At 59.2% G+C, this 17,932-nt stretch overlaps 3 protein-coding genes and 1 non-coding gene across 5 annotated transcripts; 2 read left to right on the top strand and 2 right to left on the bottom strand.

Moving 5' to 3' along the window:
- Positions 1–42: 42 nt before the first annotated feature.
- On the bottom strand, positions 43–2,956 carry Ccer2 (coiled-coil glutamate rich protein 2). Its single transcript, XM_005336474.5, has 5 exons — positions 2,300–2,956; positions 2,080–2,120; positions 1,850–1,937; positions 1,123–1,619; positions 43–355 (listed from the first exon to the last, which is right to left on the bottom strand). The coding sequence occupies exons 1-5, from the start codon at positions 2,346–2,348 to the stop codon at positions 254–256; spliced, it is 777 nt and encodes a 258-aa protein (XP_005336531.2). The 5' UTR covers positions 2,349–2,956; the 3' UTR covers positions 43–253.
- A 150-nt stretch (positions 2,957–3,106) lies between these two features.
- On the bottom strand, positions 3,107–13,838 carry Sars2 (seryl-tRNA synthetase 2, mitochondrial). 2 transcript variants are annotated; one of them, XM_078032101.1, is made up of 16 exons: positions 13,523–13,835; positions 9,726–9,821; positions 8,169–8,198; positions 7,572–7,712; positions 7,444–7,498; positions 6,946–7,009; positions 6,634–6,739; positions 6,015–6,062; positions 5,697–5,805; positions 5,401–5,446; positions 5,229–5,316; positions 5,038–5,147; positions 4,403–4,496; positions 4,237–4,329; positions 4,075–4,140; positions 3,107–3,999 (listed from the first exon to the last, which is right to left on the bottom strand). In XM_078032101.1, exons 1-16 carry the CDS (start codon positions 13,787–13,789, stop codon positions 3,856–3,858), a joined length of 1,557 nt encoding a protein of 518 aa, XP_077888227.1. In that variant the 5' UTR covers positions 13,790–13,835; the 3' UTR covers positions 3,107–3,855. The 2 variants fall into 2 exon arrangements, 1 of the variants encoding a protein (XP_077888227.1); XR_013430780.1 differs by having other exon boundaries at positions 3,925–3,999; positions 4,237–4,346; positions 13,523–13,838.
- On the top strand, positions 12,445–12,516 carry Trnaa-cgc (transfer RNA alanine (anticodon CGC)). Its single transcript has one exon. It is a non-coding gene; the product is annotated as a tRNA-Ala (tRNA).
- A 112-nt stretch (positions 13,839–13,950) lies between the features above and the next one.
- Positions 13,951–17,449, top strand: Mrps12 (mitochondrial ribosomal protein S12). Its single transcript, XM_005336402.5, has 3 exons — positions 13,951–14,087; positions 14,340–14,407; positions 16,650–17,449. Exons 2-3 carry the CDS (start codon positions 14,359–14,361, stop codon positions 17,018–17,020), a joined length of 420 nt encoding a protein of 139 aa, XP_005336459.1. The 5' UTR covers positions 13,951–14,087; positions 14,340–14,358; the 3' UTR covers positions 17,021–17,449.
- Positions 17,450–17,932: the final 483 nt, after the last annotated feature.

Here is a 17,932-nt window from a genome sequence, read left to right as displayed (position 1 = left end):
CCGGGCCGGCCGTCAGGGCGCAGCGCCACACGCCAGGCGAGGTGGTTTTCTCTGTGCTTTATTCACTCGGAGGTGGCAGTGGGCCAGCTGGCTGGGGGGTTCCTGAGTGAGACGGCCCAGACCCCGCCCAGCTCGGACTTGTCCCTCAGGATTGGTTCAGGATTGGTGGGGGCTGGGGCGGGGTGCCAGGTGAGGTGGGGCTTGGGGCCAACAGTCCTAAGCCATTGGGTGTGCTGGGGGGGCATGAGCCAGGTCAGCCCTCCCTCCTGGCCCCCTCCCCCAGCATGGCAGCGGCCTTCTGCAGCTCCTTCTGCAGCTCCTCCCGCACGTGCTCCAGCCGCTCCAGGTCGTGTTCCTGGTGGGACCAGACACCGGGAGTCACAGGCAGGCCACCTCAGTGGTCACCTGTAAATGGAGGCCCTGTCTCTTCTCACGATGACGGGCCACTGTGGCCACCCCAGTTGTTGCCACATCCCATCTTGGTGCCACAACCCCAGAAGAGTGGTTGGCCAACGTGACCAGCAGGGAGGTCCCTGTGGACTGTCACGGCCAACAGGAGCAGCCACAGGACTGGCAAAGACGCCTGATTTGGGTGACCCATTTGGGATACGATGGCCATTTTGGTTACTACCACTAAGCATGGTGACGCGGCAATGGTGCCCCCCTCTAGCCCAGGTACGCAGCGGCTTCCATGTGGCCGACTTGCGCATCGTGGAATGGCAGTGACGTTAACTGAGGTGCCTCAGGGGAATAATGGTGGCCCTTCTGGTAACTGTGGTCTCAGGGGAGCCACTGGGGCCCAACGGAGGCCTTGCTTGGGTGACGTCCTGGTCCCTCATTTGTTGTGTTTTGTTTGGTGCCAGGGATTGAACTCTGGGCCCTCGGCCACCGAGCCACGCCCCAGCCCTGTTTTGAATTTTATTTAGGGACAGGAGCTCACTGAGGTGCTTAGCGCCTCGCCATGGCTAAGGCTGGCTTTGAACCCGGATCCTCCTGCCTCAGCCTCCCAACTGGCTGGGATGACAGGCGGGCCACCACGTCTGGCGGTGGGTCTTGCCATGTGGCCCAGCACTAGCAGCTTGTTTGGTGACCTGTCTTGGAGACCCCCCCTTCAGCACTCACCTCCCTCTCTGAAGCCTCTTCCTGCTTGGCCCCAGGGCTTGGCGGCGGCTGGTGATGGTGGCGCGGCGGGTCCCTGTGCCCCTCTCCTCTGCCCGCCTCGGCCCCCTGCCACAGGCTGCGGTGCCCACCCAGCATCTTCTGCCCTTTCTCCTCTGCCTCGAACTGGGCCGTCTCCTCGTCACTGGCCTTCTCTGTCACCTGCCTCTGGGGGCCCCCTCCGCCCTCCTGATGGTGCTTCCACAGGTCCTCGAAGGTCTCCACGGGGCCGCTCTCCTCCTCCTCCTCCTTCTCCTCCTTCTCTTCCTTCTCCTCCTGCCGGAGGCGGCTGTGCAGCTGCTCCTGGACCTGGGACCTGTGGATCCTCTCCTCCTCCTCCTCCTCCTCCCTCACCTCCTGGCCGCTCCGTGTCTTTCCAGCCTCCCGCTTCTTGAAGTCCCCATCCAGCAAGGCTTTCTCCTCAGGTGACAGGCAGCTGTAGGGCTCTGTGTCACACATCTCTGGCAGAAAGAGACGGTGCTCTCTGTGCCGCGCACCAGGAAACCCGCAGGGGGACTGTCCAGGACAGGGAGAGGGGCCAGCTGCGGGGCTCCCTGGCCCAGCCCGTCCCTCTGCAGGAAGCCTGCAGGGTGACCAGGCCAGGCTCAGCCAGATAGGAGCCCTGGACGGGAGGACCCAGGCAGAGCCCCGGTGGGGTGAAGCGGGCTCCGGGGGACCCGGGCCTCCTTACCTCTGTGGAGAAGAGCTGTGCAGGGTCCTCTCTGGACCTGGCCCAGGGTCAGCACCTCTGTGACCACCTCTGCCAGACAGCGGGTCAGCTGGGGATGGGGCAAGGTGTCAGGGGGGCGGTGGAGGGCAGCGGAGGCGGGAGGAGAGTGACTGGAGGGACAGGGGCAGTGGGGGACGTGGAGGAGGCTGGGAGGGGGGAACCCAGAGGATGGGGGGGTCCGCACATCTCACCTCCTCCTTGGAGGGCCTTGGTGCCAGGGGAGCAGCTGTGGCTGTGAAGAAGGGGGTTGCTGTCCTGGGCACTGACCAGCTCCCCGGCCACCTCACCTCCCCAGCCCGCCATCCCCACCTGCAGTCCAGTCGGAACCGCTGGGGTCACCACCCCAGGCCCCGCTCCCTGGGCCAGCGCCAAGGCCACCCACCCCCTGACCCCTGGGATGCTGGCGCTCACCAGGGCCCAGCAGCAGTGCCAGCAGCGGGGGCAGCATCAGCAGGAGCATGGCGGAGGCGGGCTGGGCTGGGCGCGTGTCCCTGGCGCCTGGTTGTAGGGCCAGGTGCCAGAGCCTTATAACCAGCGCAGCTCCCCGCAAGGAAGGGAGTGACCCTGCTCCGCCCTCCCAGCCTGCGGCAGGCACAGGGACAGCTGTGGAGCAGCCCGCCTGCCCCAGACCCTCAATTATTCATGGGGACGGGACCTGCACACCGCCCCCCAGCTTCCAGGCCTCGGGCGCTGTGTGTCTTCTTCCCGGACACAGGGGCTGCTTCTCAAGGGCCCCAGCGGGAGGAGGCCCTGGGCTGAGTCCAGGGACAGCCACTCACAGACCCATCTCGGCAACCGTCCTCCTCACCTAGGAAGGAACCTCACTGGCTCAAGAGGCCGCAGTTGGGCTCTGGCCTGGGTCTCAGTCCTGCCACTTGCCAGACATGCAGCCCAGGGACAATGGCTTAACTTCTGGCATTTCTGTGTTTATGAAACAAGGTTGGTGACAACCCACTCCACAGCTTGCTGGTGAGGGTGAAATAGTGTGTACGGCACGTACGGCAGTGCCCGCGCGGGGGACTGCAGGGTCTGCACGCAGTCCACTCAGTTTCATTGAGCACCTTCTACAGGCCAGCTCCCCTCCTGGGCCCTGGGGCCACAGCAGTGAACAACCTGGCCAACACCCCAGTCCTGACGCTGGAGAAGGGGTGACGACGACACACACACAGGTTACGCAGGGAAGGAGAACACTGCAGTGAGTTCCACAGAGCACAGACGTGGGGCCATGACAACTTCGTCCTTTACTCTGATGGAATGGTGGGGGCTCTGGGGAGGGAGGGGCAGGCCCTGACTTGGGGGTTCACAGGGGTCAAGGAGACAGCCGGCTTCTGTGATGATCCAAGGAGGAGACACTGGGCAGCAGGACTGGCAGAGGGCAGGGAGGAGAGGGCACGACAGGCTGTGGCAAGATTCTGAAGGTGGACTGCCAAGGTCACCGATGAGCTGGACAGGGACGTGGGAGAAACTGCTGAGGAAACCTCAGGGTCGATGCTGGAACCGGGGACAGGGGTGAAGCGAGTGGGTTCCAGCGGCCAGCAGAGGCCTGCCCTGGGGGCCCGGGCACCTGCCTGCGGTCTGGGGTTGCTGGGTGCTGCCAGCCCAGTCCTCGCTGCCACAGACCCTTGATGTCGGCTGGGACCCCCTGCCGTTGCCCAGCGCCTCCCGGGTGGCCCAGGCTCTGGCCCTGCTCACAGCCGCACAGAGGTCCCTGTTCTGGCCATTTATTGAGGACCTTCTGCCCAGCACGAGGGAGGAAAGGAAGATGGAGGACAGAAGTCTGTCGTCCTCCTCAGGCCCCAGGAGCAACAGGCCACCCAGGGACTCAGGGCGGGCGGGCGGGCAGGGGAGGGTCAAGCCTGGAGCAGGGGTGTGAGTGACTCAGCCGTCAGGAGGGTTCAGGAAAACAGGTCCCTGGGCCGGGCCTCTGCAGCCCGGGCAGCAGTGACAACCGCTGGTGTGGGACGGTCTCAGCTGGAGGCCGCCTGGCCAGGGTCTCTGGGCTTCCGGGGTTGGTTGGGACCAATGTACTGGAGAGGCACGTGGGTGGGGGCCGTGATGCGATCGGTGCCGAGGTAGGGCTGGAGCGCAGGGGGCACGAGGACGGAGCCGTCCTGGGGACAGAGGAGGCCTCAGGACACTGCCCTGCCCAGCCGGCCCCCTCCCTGGCGCCCGGGCTGGACCCTCACCTTCTGCTGGTTGCTCTCCAGGAGAGCGATGAGGAGGCGTGGCACCGCGCAGGCCGTGGCGTTCACCTGGGGACAGACGGCTCAGGCCCCGGCCCCTTGCCCCAGACCCCTTGCCCTGGCCCAGGGAGGCCGCTGGGGAGGCTCTGGGCGGGCGGCCCTCACCGTGTGCGCGAACTGCAGCTCCCCGGCCTCGGTGCGGAACATGATGTGGAGGCGGCGGCTCTGGAAGTCAGTGCAGTTGGAGGCGCTGGAGACCTGGGGTGGGAGAGGGGCTGAGAGGGTGGCCACGGGGGCTGGTTTGTCCTCCCGCGCCCGCCGGAGGGCTCACCTCCCCAAAGCGGCCTCGGCCGGGCATCCAGGCCTCGATGTCGAACTTGCGGTAGGCGGGAAGGCCCAGCTCCTGGGTGGGCATGTCCAGGACCCTGCGGCCAAGGGCAAGGCCTGAGGAAGGCTGCGGCTGAGGGGAGCAGCCGAGGCCACGGAGGCCAGAGGGCAGCGAGACAGAGGACAGAAGTGGCAGAGGGGAAGGGGTGGGCGGTGGTGTGGGAGGGGGTGGCACAGGATGAGGGCGGGGGGGCGTGGAGGGAGAGAAGGCCAGCCCCACAGCCACCTCCCCCAGGGGCACCCAGCTCTATAATGGTCACCCGGAGAAAAGTGCCTTTCTCAGCTTTAGGGACGCGGGGACAGTGACGCCCGGGTCCTCCCTTTCCTGCCTGCTTTCCACTGGATGGGAAAGAGGCGTCCTGGGCCTGCAATGGAGGCAGGGCCCTGGGGACGGGAGCAGCCAGGCCGCGTCTGCTCCTGGGAAGGTCGACAGGGACAGACAGACCTCCTGGACGGGGTCCTGTAAGCCTCATTCGGGAAAAAGGAGCAAAGGAGGCTCCAGACGGGGGAGCACCCAGCAGGTCCTTGTCCTCCTCAGCCCCGCCCTGGGCCACCCCCCAGAAGTGTCCCTCTCCGCACCGGAAGTGCAGGCCCAGCTCCGTCAAGATCTCCACCTGAAGGGACAGGAAGTCCTCCAGCAGCTGCGAGCTCTGCTCCAGCCCGGGGCCTGTCACCCCAAACATCTCCACCTGGGGCAGGGAGGGCACAGCGGTCAGGAGGCCACGGATGGGCGGGGGACACCCCTGCCAGCCAGTGCCAGCTGTGCCGACCTTGGTGAAGTGGTGCACGCGGTACAGCCCCCGGGGCTCCTTGGCCGTGTCCGTCTCGGCCCGGTAACAGGTGCTGGAACAGACCATCCTGGTGGGGAACAGGTGCGGTCAGACCAGGCAGGGCAGAGTGAACGTCACAGGTTGGGTAGGGTCTAAAGGAACTGAGTGTCACCTGACTGGCAGGTCCCTGACAGCCACAGTGTGGTCCATGAAGTAACCTGGGAGGAGAAGGGGGCAGGATGGGGTCAGCCGAGGCTGCTGCCGCCCACAGGGTAACATTCAGAAAGGCATTCCTCTGGAAACAACGCCAGGTCAGAGTATGTGGCTGGACTGTCACTGTTCTGTTGAGCAGTAAACAACCTACACAACTGTACATGTTGGCCCTTGTCCTGGGCAAGCTTCCCCCACCACTGTGTGTCCCCTGACAATCCTGCCATTCCTCACGGCTCCATCTGGGTAGGCGCTCACCTGCGAGCCCGACCTCGGCCGTGCCAGCCAAGTTGAGGTCTTCGAAGCGGGAGGGGTCAATGTTGTAAATTTGGGACGGGGTGGCATTTGGCGTCATCCCACAGCCTTCCTGGGGGAAGGCCATGGGGTCAGGCAACCTGGGCCTCCCCTAGTCCAAAGTCACAGCCCCTGGTCCCCCACAGAAGCATCGGGAATCACCCTGGCCTCCCAGTTATGGCCTGACCCCCTCGACTCAGCCCTGGGCACTGTCCTCAGGGGGCTGCTGGTCCCCCTGCCTCGGGTCCCCCACACAGGGCCTGCACCCAGGGCTTCACTCACGAACACGGCTCCTCGGAGAAGGTCTGGCACCGTCATGGGGGTGAAGCCCTGTGGGGGGTAATCGCGTCAGGACCCAAGCTCAGTCCAGAGGAGGGACATTGCAGAGTGTGCTGGTGGCGCCCCTTGTCACGCCCAAGCCCACCCCACTGCAGGGAACTGCTGAAGGCCTGAGCAGGGGCCTGGGCCTGGGTGTCCCGTGCTGGGGCTCTGGGCTGCAGTCCCTTCAGCTCCACTTCCCCCGCATGGTCCCTCCCGGGGCGGCTGGAGCTGTCACTCACAAGCACAGGTCTGACTGTGCCCTCCCCAGAGCCCTCAGGAGAAGGCCAGTCCCTCGCCAGAGCCAACACCGCTGCCATCAGCCCGCTGCCCCAGGCTCCCCAAACCCTCCACATCCACGGGCAGCGAGGGGCGGGCTACAGTGCAGCTGCCCAGCAGTCCAGGCCTCACGTGGCCTCCCTCTCCAGGCCTCGACCTCCCCGTCTCTAAGGCGGGGTGACAGCACTCGCCTCGTTGGGTTATCACAGGAATCAAGTCTGTCCCAGCGCAAGAGGCTCCCAGAACGGCGACTGTCGCCGGGCACCCTGAGCCCCCCAGGTGGCCCTCCCCTCCTGGCCCGTACCCGGCGGACCAGCTTGCTGAGGGTGAAGTTGACCAGACCGTGCTGCAGAAGGGCCCCTGCCCCGCGGAGGTAATAGGAGCGGTGGCCGGACACGTGGGACAGGCGCCTGGGGGACAAAAGACAAGCGGGTGCACATGGGCCAGGGCTGGTGGGGAGGGGCTCGGCGCCTGGGGAGGCCCAGCTGCCAGGCAGGGCTGGCATCAAACATTCATGCCGGGCAGGGCCCTGGCACTTCTCATGCACACAGAGCCCCGGGCAGGAGCGGCTGCCAGCTGCCAGGTGGGGACAGCAGGTGCGGGGACAGGGCCTCACTTCTGACGGATGATGTCGAGCTTCTCGCCAATTTCCAGGTGGCCCCGGGGTTGGAAGGAGAAAGCTGGATGTGGGTGGAAAGCAGAGGGGTGAGAGGGGAAGGAAGGGGGGGAGGAGGGTCCGGGGAGGGGGGGAGAGCGGGGGGGGGGGAGGGCGAAGAGGGGAGGCCAGGGAAGGAAGGAGGGAAACCAGGTGGGTGGGACACAGGGGGATGGGGGAGAGTGGGGGAGGCCCAGGGAGAAAAGCTGAGGAACAGGGACATAGAAGGACAGGGAAGCACAGGAAGGGACAGTGAATCAGGCAGGGGGAGTGCGCAGAGGCAGGGAGGGGGTAATAGGGGAGAGGGAGGGGGGGTTGGGGGGATGGGGTGGGGGAGGGGAGGGGGAAGGAGCTGACAACTGACAACTGCCCAGACACCCGAGCCCTCAAGACCCGAAGACGTGCTGCCCCTCCAAGGGCCCGGCCCAGACAGCGCCCTGGGCCTGGGGCATGGCCCACCTGGCTTTTCCCCGACTACGCGGAGCACTCGGGCCTGGCTCTCATCCCCGATGGGCTGCAAGGAGACAGGGCATTGTGGGGGGCGGCCTGGGGGCCGGTCCTCCCCCGCCACCCAGCACGGCACTCACGGCGTCTGGGTGGGTCTGGTTGGGCAGCCTCAGCGCCCGCACGTAGAACCGCTCCTCGAGCTGGGTCTCCCTGGGGTACAGGGGCGCCAGCTTCTTCCGGATCTCCCGGCCACGTGCCCGTAGACCCTGGTATTGAGGGTCCTGAGGAGGGAAAGGATTCAGCCCGGGACAGAGTGGAGCCCCCAGTCATGGACCTCAGTCCTCCCACAGGGTCTATGGGACACTTCCTTTGGCCCCGCATCCTGAGCTGCCTTTCAGGAACCCCCCCCCACCGCAGCTCCCGGGGCGAGGCTCACATCTGGACCCCGGGACATCCTATTGCTCTGGCCACCGGGACAGGCTCAAGACACGTGACCTGAGACAAACTCATGAGGCGGAGCCCAGGACCTGGCTGGAGCCACCAGGACTGTGTGCCTGACCCCTCATTCCCTTCCCCAAGGGGACGGCGCTGGGCTGGGGATGCCAGGGAAGCGCAGCCGCCACACCTGAAGGCGGCTTCGGAGTCTCAGGAGCTGAGGCTAGGCGCTCCCACCCGAACCACTACCACCACGGTGCCTCCCTGCCCACCCACCAGGCCGAGGTGGACTCCCTGGGTACCTGCTGCACTTGGCTGTTGTCCTGGTTCACCTGGTGGAAAGAGATGGGGGGATTAGCAGGATTAACTCGCAGGGTGAAGGCCAGCCGAGGCCAAGGGATCTGAGGCTCTGCTGTCACTGCTCCGCTGGGAAGCCTCAGAGGCCAGGCGACAGTGACACAGCTGCGGCTGTTGTTTATGTGTGTTTCATTTGGGGCATACTTTAGTTTTCTCAGGGGGGCTCTACCACTGAGCCACGTCCCTGGCCCTTTTTACTTTTTATTTGATTCTTGCTAAGTTGCCAAGCCTGGCCTTAAACTTGAGATCCCCTGCCTCAGTCTCCTGAAGGTCTGGCATTGCAGTGTACGTGACCGGCCGGCTGCAGCTGCATTTATCACCTGCCCCTCCTGCCAGGCTCTGGGTGAGAGGCCTCACATGACCTTACCTCACGGCCACTCTGTGAGGCCGGCGCAACGTGATCCCCATTTGGAGATGAGGAAACTGAGGCTCAGGGAAGGAAAAGTCTGAGAATGTGGACCCAGAGGCCTGCACCCAAGGGCCTTGGATGTTCTGAACCTTCCATGATCCAGAGCAGCTGAGGGCATCAGACAGGTGTGGGTCTAAATGCCAGGGTGCCCACCAGTGCTGTGCCCTTAGGCCAATCTCTTGCCCTCTCTGGGCCTCAGTCGACCCATCTGTGAGGGGAGACGATGGCAGGCCTCCCTGGCAGGGAGCTCCACTGTCTGTGGCCACCTGCCTCAGGCACAGCCCAGGGCCCTGCACAGGGCGATGGAATCCCCGGGGCGAGGCCTCTCCAATTCCTGACTGCAGGACTGAGGCACATCTGCCTCTGGGGCCTCAGTCTCCCCAGATGAAGCCCTGGGCTGGCACTCTTCCTGTCGCCGAGCTGCTGCCAGGATGAGGAATCTGGGCAGCACTGGCCAGTGCCTGGTGCGCACTGAAGGCTCTGTGATGTCTGCCATGGGGGGACGGGACCCCGGGCCTCGTGCTCTCTACCACTGAGCTGCAGCCCCAGCCCTGAGCTTGCTTTCGAGCCCTCTCTGGCAGAACCTCTTGGTTCCGGGACCCCTGCTCTCCCCTTCCCCATGGAACCTGCTCCGCTGGGCCCTCCCCAGGCAGTCGACGGTGCGTCCAGCTGAGGCCGACTCGGAGCAGCCTAGGCGGGCAGCAGGGCCTCATCCCCCTGCTGATGACGGGCGTGGGGTGGGGCCTGGCCCGAGACCCTAGGGTCTCTGCTTAGGGAACGGTCTCCCTGCTCCTGGAAAAGGCATCAGGCCAGAGAAGTCTGTTTCCTGCCCCTGGCGGAGTCAAGCAAGGCGATGGCGCACTGCGGCAGCCACCATGGAGCTGAGACAGAGACCGAGGGCAGGCAGGGCACCCACGCTGCAGGTGCAGAGGGACAAGGGCCTGGCGGGGACGCGGGGAAGAGCTGCTAAGTCACCCCTAGGGATGCCAGGTCCTGGCCACTGTTCCGCGAAGCTGTCGTGTGCACAGGTTCAAGTGTCTGCACTGGGAGGGACCCTCACTGCTGCTCCCCACCTGCTCAGGCCCATGCTCACCAGCAGGGCCCGCACGGCCTCTGTCACAGCCTCCTTCTCTGCCTCCAGGCTCCGGATCTGCTCTCGCAGCTGCCTCAGCTCCTGCCACACTGCAATCTGGGAGTGGACACAGGACGGAAAAGGTGAAGCCCTGGCTCCTCTCTGAGGCCTCGCCCTGCTGGTCACCTGGCCCGGCGGTGTTCCCAGGCAGAGCTCCCCACTGTCCCCAGCAGCCTTTCTCCCCACCCCCACTCAGAAGCACCTTTTCTGATGTTTTCGTGGCACGTGGCACCCCTACGAAGACAAAGCTCCATCCTCCCTGGCAGCTGCTCTTGTCCGCGTGACCAAGACATGGACGTGCCTGTGACTCTTGGGTCACCTCCCTAAAGATAAGACCCTACCCCGAACTTTCTTTTGCTCACTCCCCTGGGACTAGACGTGGACCCGGAGAAAGGCCGACCCCTGCAGAAACCGATTCCAGGCTTAAGGAGTGACCCAGAGTAACGGGTGTGGACTGCGCGTCAGTGTCCCCTGATCCAGGTTTTTTGGTTTTTGGTACTTACTGGGGACTGAACCCTGGGGTATTTACCGCTGAGCTACATGACCAGCCCTTTTTAAAAATTTTGAGACGGGTCTCACAAAGCTGCCCAGGTTGGCCTCAAACATGGGGTCCTCCAGCCTTAGCCTCTGAGTCACTGGGATCAGACATGCACCACTGCACCCAGCCTGGGTCCCCGGCCCCCCAAATTCATGTGAAAATCCTAACTCTCAACGTGAAGGTATTAGAGGTGGGCCTTTGGGAAGTCCTGAGGAGCGCAGTTAGTGCCCTTGTAAAAGGGATCACAGAAGCGCCCTCCCCTCCCACCACGAGGACGCGGAAGATGGCATCTACGAAGCAGACACCAAACCTGCTGGTGCCTTGATCTTGAACTTCCCAGTCTCCAAAACTGAGAAACAAATCTGTTTATATAAGCCCCCAGGTCTGTGTGTTGTTACAGCATCCCAGACTGCTGCCACTGAGAAGCGCACGCTGAGTGAGGTTAAGTACACTGTGGGGTGCGTCCCCATCGTCCAGCTCTAGAATGGCTCCGTTTTCCCAACTGAAACCCTTGAACAGGGACTCCCCATCCCAGCCCTCACCCCAGGCCTGGTCTCTGTGAAGTATCCCAGGTATTTCACAGAAGTAGAACGGCTGGACCACGTGGTAATTCTGTATTTAACTTTTTGAAAACTGGCAACAGGACCGTGGCAGCTCACTGCTTTATACTTCTAAGTGCAATGTGGAGGACTCTAATTCCTCCTAACATATTCTTGACAATGTTTATTTTCCTGCCCCCCCACCCCGTGATGGAGAAATAGAAAATGCTCTCTCTACCCTGAGCTTCACCCCAGTCCTATTTTGTTCTTAAACACCCATCCTAAAGGGCATCTGTCCACTTTCTGCTTTTATAACAGAATACCAGAGGCTAGGTCATGTACAACAGAAAGCAGATCACGGTTCCAGAGGCTGGAAGTCCAAAATCAGATGACAGCATCTGTCGAGGGCCTTGAGCTGTGGCACAACTTGGCAGGAAAGTGGAAGGGCGAGTGGGTGTGAGTGAGACAAACAGGAGCGGTGGCCTGTCTTTATAAAAACCACTCTCAAGGGCTGGGGCTGGGGCTCAGTGATAGAGCACTTGCCTCGCACATGTGAGGCATTGGGTTTGATCCTCAGCACCACATAAAAATAAATAAGCAAAATAAGGAAATTGTGTCCATGGATAACTAAAAAATATTTTTAAAAACCACTCTCAAGTCAGGCGCAGTGGCTCACGCCTGTAATCCCAGCCGCTGAGACGGGAGGATTACTGGTTCAAAGCGAGCCTCAGCAACAGGGAGGCACTAAGCAATTAAGTGAGACCCTATCTCTAAATAAAAATACAAAATAGGGCTGAGGATGTGGCTTAGTGGTTGAGTGCCCCTGAGTTCAATCCCAGGTACCTCCCCCCCCCCCCAAAAAAAAAACTACTCTCAAGATAACTGACCCATTCTGGAGGGAAAAGTATTAATCCCTCTTAATGTAATCGCCTCTGAAAGTTCCCCCTACCTCTTAACACCGTTATACTCAGGATCAATTTGCACCATGAGTTTTGGAGGAAACAAACCACATCCAGATCATAGCAGGGTCTAATCAATCACTTTAAAACCAAAAGAGAATTAAAAAAAAAAAATTCTTCACACATGCTAAGAGCAGAAAACTTTGGTTTCAATTGTGGGCGTGTGAAATGTATTTCTTACTTTTGGCCACAAAGACTGGAAAACCCTACCAAAGATTGTGACACTCTAAGTTACCTTCCATTACGCATTGGCTCTTGTAAACACTGGTCCCTCCACTTGGAACACACCTGTTCCCTCAATTTCTGGATCTCACGCAATCCACTGATCTTTACCTAATGCCACCCACCTCCTGAGCCCTCTCAGGCATGCTCTACTTTGCCTCCACAGCACTTAACACAGATTATAATTACGTACTTATAACTGTATGTGAAATACTTCTTTAACTAGACTGAACTCGGATCATCTTACACATGGGAGACAATAATGGAGCAAAGACTGGATTCTGGAGTCAAGACAACACAGGTTTGGGGCTGGGTTTGCCAAGCACATGTGAGGCACTGGGCTCGATCCTTAGCACCACATATAAAATAAAATAAAGGTACTGTGTCCATCTACAACTAAAAATTTTTTTAAAAATGAAGCTGGGGATATAGCTCAGTTGGTAGAGCGCTTGCCTCGCATGCACAAGGCCTGGGTTCAATCCCCAGCACCACCAAAAAAAAAAAAAAAAAAGAAGAAGAACGTCATACAAAATTCCCTCCCACTCTGTCACTTACCAACATCATGACCTTGGGCAAGTTCACCTCTCTGAGCCTTAGTTTCCCCTCTGATGTAATCAGGGAAATAACAGCACTTAGTTCATAGGGCTGTTGCAAAATTAAGTGAGGCTAAAGTCTAAAAACCATTTAGAACAGGCTAGTAAAGAATCCAAGAAAGGCTGGTAAGACTTGGGGACCTCATTATACTCAGCCCACCTCTAGAGATACGGTGACCCTGGTTCTAGTTTCCTAGCACGTAATGTCACACAAGTGCGAGTGACGTTAGTATTTATTCACCGCCTTTTCTCAACGCCTGGAAACGCAGCAGGCGCTTCTTAAAACACCTGCTCAATGAAACCATTCATTCATTCTTTGGTTTGGAATCAGGGACTATAAACCCAGGGGCACTCACCACTGAGTCACATCAGCTCTGTTTACGTTTCTGATGTAGGGTCTTGTTGATTAGCGCCGTGCTAAACTGCTGAGGCTGGCTTTGAACTCGCGATCCCCCTGATCCCCCTGCCTCCAAGCCGCGGGGATCGCAGGCGTGCACCACGCGCCCAGGGAACCGTCCATTCTTAAACTCTATTCACCTGCTCGTTCCTCGCTCTCCCCAAGAGCTTCACCCCTCATCCCCATCTGACTCACACCCCGTTCCTAATTTTCTTTGCGGACTTACAGCAAGCCCGGCGAGAGGCTGGACTACAGAGTAACGGTAATGGTCAATTCCTAGAGCACAGCGGGTACCCAGCGCACATTACGAGACAGACGCAAGATGGCACAGAAAGCATCTTTGGCATATAGTAAGGTCTTAGCATACAGCAGGGACAAGCGCCACATAAGTGAGTGCCAAGCACAACACACTGGCTAAACTAAAAATTCCTGCAAATAGCTGCCCCCGGCGCCCCCTAGCCACCGAAAGCACGTCTTGCAAGCCCAGTCAGCCGGCGCAAGCGCACTCACGATCGCGGGCAGGTCAGCCGGCCGCAGCTCCCCCTTGCGGAGGTCCAGGGCACGCGCGACCTCTTCTGGGCATGCGCACAGAGGCTCCATATCCAACTGAGGGAGAGCGCTGTAGCCCTCGCGCGCGTGCTCGTACAGGAGGTTCCGGTCTGGTTTCTCTGCAGCGAAACTCCTCCTTGGGTTCTGGCTGGAGACACAGTTTCCCTGGGGCCGAAGCCCTCGACGAGCCAACAAAGGCCACAAACGCCGAGCCATGGACGCAGCCATCTTGGACTGGGAACAAAGAGTCACGCACTCTTTATCCCGCCCACTCCGCATTTACGCCAATTAAAAAGCAGCTCTACTGCTCGGGATGAGCCAATCAGACTCTGGAAGAGATTATCCTTCCAGTGCCTTAAAAACTGTTCAATGGGGAACGTGGACTGGGATAGACTCTTCTGTGGTCCAATCATCGTCTGAGCCCCACCCCCTCATGGATAAACGAGCCAATCACTGCCTCGGTAGCACCCGGAAAGGGCTTGAGGCACCGTTCAGCGTGTCTGAGGACGGTGCGAGGGTCGGTGAGGTCAGTGCAGTCCTTAGCTCCTGCCGACCTCCCCGGCCCCGTTTCCCCTTTCCTTCTGCATGCGGACGAGGGCGTCTGGGTCCCGGGGATCCTGGTCAGAGCGAGGCTAAACTTGCGAAAGGACTCTGGCTGTGCGGTTAGACCTTTAGAGGAGGCTCCTTAGGTTCTGAGAGCGGGACTGGGAGAGTCTGACACCTTTTGCGACTACGGCCACTTTATCCTCCTTCCTGAGTCTCTTAATCCCTAACACAGGGACGCACCAAGCGGCGGCATGTCCTGGTCTCATCTTCTCCGTGGTCTCAACCTGTCCCTAAGTCGTGGTAAGTTGGGAGCTGGGGCTGCAGGGACAGAGTTCTCCTCTTTGGGACTTGCGCGCCTCTGTCGGAGCCCGGATGGAATCAGTGAGTTTAATTCAGTACGTACCTGGTCCGTTTTTGGCGTGGCTGTGGGTGCAAGAGCAAGAGGTGGTGGGAGGTAGATGCACTGATGTTTACTATGACTAGTAATCTAGTCATGCCCCGCATAACGACGTTGAGGACCATATATATACACGCAGTGGTGATCCCATTAGATTATATTGCCCAGTGATGTCCTAGCCTTCTTAGTTTAGGAACAACATAAGATCGCACAACAAGGAAATTGGCTACCATGCTGGGCGCTGTGGCATACACCTGTAATCCCAGAGACTTGGAAGGCTGAGGCAGGAGGATCCGTGAATTCAAAGCTAGCCTCAGCAATTTAGCGAGGCCCTGAGCAACTTACTGAGACCCTGTCTCAAAATAAAACATAAAAAGGGATGGGATGTGGCTCAGTAGTTGAGCACCCCAGGTTCAGTCGTTGGTACCAATGGGAAGAATAAGTGGCCAATGTCTTCTCACTTAAGTTCACCTGACTGTATTTGTTCCTTCTGCAAGTTATTATTAAATACCTCTCATGGGTTAGACATCCAAGCAAGGCCTTTAGCCATTCATTCAATTGATGTTTATCCTGAGCCTACTAGGTGCCAAGCGCTGAAGGAACTTCTCAGGCATCCTGCCTTCTGAGGCATTTCATTCACCTATTTACTGTGCCAACTTTTCTTAAGCCCCTCTGTTTGCCATTCCCCGAGGATCACAAAGGTGGGCAGGACAGGCCTGCCCCCTGCCATGGGAATCAGAGCTAGCTGGAAATGCATTGATTCGTGGGAGTTTCATACACACTACTGAGGAGGAGACATGGTCATAGTGCCCAGGATGCAGATGGGGAAACCGAGGCACTGACAGGCCAAGAATCTTGCTCAAGGACTCATCACTAGTCAGTCACTTCTAGAAATGACTCATTCCTTTTGAGGATTCTGCTGTCACTTTTTTTTTTTTAAGTTATAGATGGATATATTCCCTTTATTTTACTTATTTATTTTTCTATGGTGCTGAGGATCAAGCCCAGTGCCTCACATGTGCTAGCTAGGCAAGTCCTCTGCCACTGGGCTACACAGCCCTCTACTGTCAGTCTTACAGAAGGAGACACGGGAGTTGACAAGAGGTTGAGGGCCTGCTGGATGTGGAGTGTGAAGTTGTGGTGCTGATGGGGTATCTATGCTAGTGACAGAGGAAGAGGAGGTGGATAGATGTATGACACTGTAACCTCAGCCCAAGAACTTGCACAGGGCCCAGTGCTCCCCACTGCTGCTATGTCTGTATTATTGGGGCCAAGACATAGTAGATGCTCAGTGAAATTTTGTTTCTGAGAAGCCAGTTGTCTTTGAATCTTCTTATATCCTACATCGAGTCTATGAGTAAATCCTGGTGGTCTTCATTGGGAATATATCTACCTCCCCTACCACCTGCCTTTTCTTAGACTCCACCACAGCCACAATGGTCTCTTCTCTGTTGGTGTTGGGGACCTGGCTGGAGCAGCATGAGAAAATGAGCCAGTGGGCAAGAAGTCATGGGCAGATTGTACCTTGTGGGTCACCTTTCCCCTGATGGCGATAGAGCCACCGCAGGGATCTGAATAGGGGAGGGATATGAGCTGACTCGCAGATGGGCGTGGGCAGGGTGCAGGGAGACCTGGGAGAGGGGAGGTGCGATTAGCCCAGCCTGAGGACACGGCTGGGGCAGACTCAGATGGGCGTGGGCAGGAGGGAGAGAGCTGTGGGTTCTGACCTGAGGTGAAGGGAGAACTGCCAGGGTGTACCCACAGGTTGGGCAGGGGTTTGAGAGGAGGTCACAACACCTCCAGGAATACCCAGAAGGCTGCGGCAGCGATGGCACAAGTGTCTGTCCCTGCAACACGGTGTACGTGCTCGTGCTCCGTGTCACCGTGTCTAAGCAGCATTCAGATGAGCGCCTTCTTTGAAGAATATCATGAGTTAATTTATGTAAAATGCTTAAAACAATCTCATGGGAGGTGGTTGCTCAATAAATAGCTGTCATCTCTGTTGTCCCTAATGCCCCCAGAGGTAAGCCAGTGTGGCCAGGTAAAGTGCTTGGGCGGATGCCAGGACACCAGCGTGGAGTTAGGATGCCATCATCTGTGCTGGGGTGGTAACCCCTTTCCACTCTCCCCGCTGTGTCCTTCCAGGCCTGGCCCTGGTACCCCAGCTCTGCGCCACCCGCTCCATGGCTACACTGAACCAGATGCACCGTCTGGGGCCCCCAAAGCGGCCACCCCTGCGCCTGGGCCCCACGGAAGGCCGGCCGCAGCTGAAGGGCGTTGTTCTGCGCACGTTCATCCGCAAGCCCAAGAAGCCCAACTCGGCCAACCGCAAGTGCTGCCGCGTCCGGCTCAGCACCGGCCGCGAGGCTGTCTGCTTTATCCCCGGGGAGGGCCACAACCTGCAGGAGCACCACGTTGTCCTTGTGCAGGGCGGCCGCACCCAAGACCTGCCGGGAGTCAAGCTCAAAGTTGTGCGGGGCAAGTATGACTGTGGCCACGTGCAGAAGAAGAAGTGACCAGCCAGTGCGCTGAGGCCTGGGCACCTGCAGAACAGGGACGTTCCTTGTGGGATCTCCAGCAGGTCCTTCAAGGTCTGCTCTTCCTGTTCTAGAGGCAGCTGGTCCTGGGTTCAAAGCCCAGCTCTGCCTCTTCCTTTAGGACCATCGTAGCCCGTGAGGTTCCCTGGGTGCTGTCAGCACCCTTGGCTTCTGTGTTTAGAGTTGGCCTGAGGGGCCTCTTCTGCCATCACCTGGGAAGCACACAAGTCCCCCACGGTTGTGATGCAAACCGTCCCCACCTTTGTGCAGCATTTGCCCTCTCACTGTGGCCCTGGCAGCTACCATCCTCTCTGGGCCTCAGTTTGCTCTTCCAAAAAATAATCCCATTTGCAGTGTCCCCTCCGTTTCGTTTGGTGAAGATTAAACTACATGCCTCTGTGTACAGTGCATGCGTGCAGGGCTGTTTTAAGCTTTGAAATCAAATAGGCAGCACTGAAACCCTCCCACAGGTCGAGCGAGGGGCAGGGCACAGATAGCCCCACCCTCGAGCATGGGCACCTGGGCAGTGGCAGCCATTGTAGGGTTGAGGTGGAAGGGTGCTGAAAGGGTTTAACAGCCCCTCAATTCAACAGAGCATCTTGCTGGGTCTGTAGACAGGATGCTGCCTGGTTCATGAATTGCTAACAAAAGCCAGTTACATCTTTAAAAAAGAAAAAGGATTAAACGGGGTGTGCTGCCTGACGCGATGTAGTGACTCACACGCCTGGGTTCAACCTATAGCGGCCCCGCTCTGGGCCTCTGTTTCCAAATGGCATTGACAGCAAGATACCGACTCATGGGATCGCAGGCCTGGCCATATTTGAATTTAAGGTGTGGGAGTTGTGTTTTCATCCTTGGGCTCTGGAGCCCAGGCCTCCCCTGCACTGGCCT

Source organism: Ictidomys tridecemlineatus, chromosome 15 (genome assembly GCF_052094955.1).
Source record: "Ictidomys tridecemlineatus isolate mIctTri1 chromosome 15, mIctTri1.hap1, whole genome shotgun sequence".
Taxonomy (NCBI): Eukaryota; Metazoa; Chordata; class Mammalia; order Rodentia; family Sciuridae; genus Ictidomys; species Ictidomys tridecemlineatus.
The sequence above is the reverse complement of the archived record's forward strand: the minus strand, read 5'-3'. Positions and strand labels throughout refer to the sequence as shown.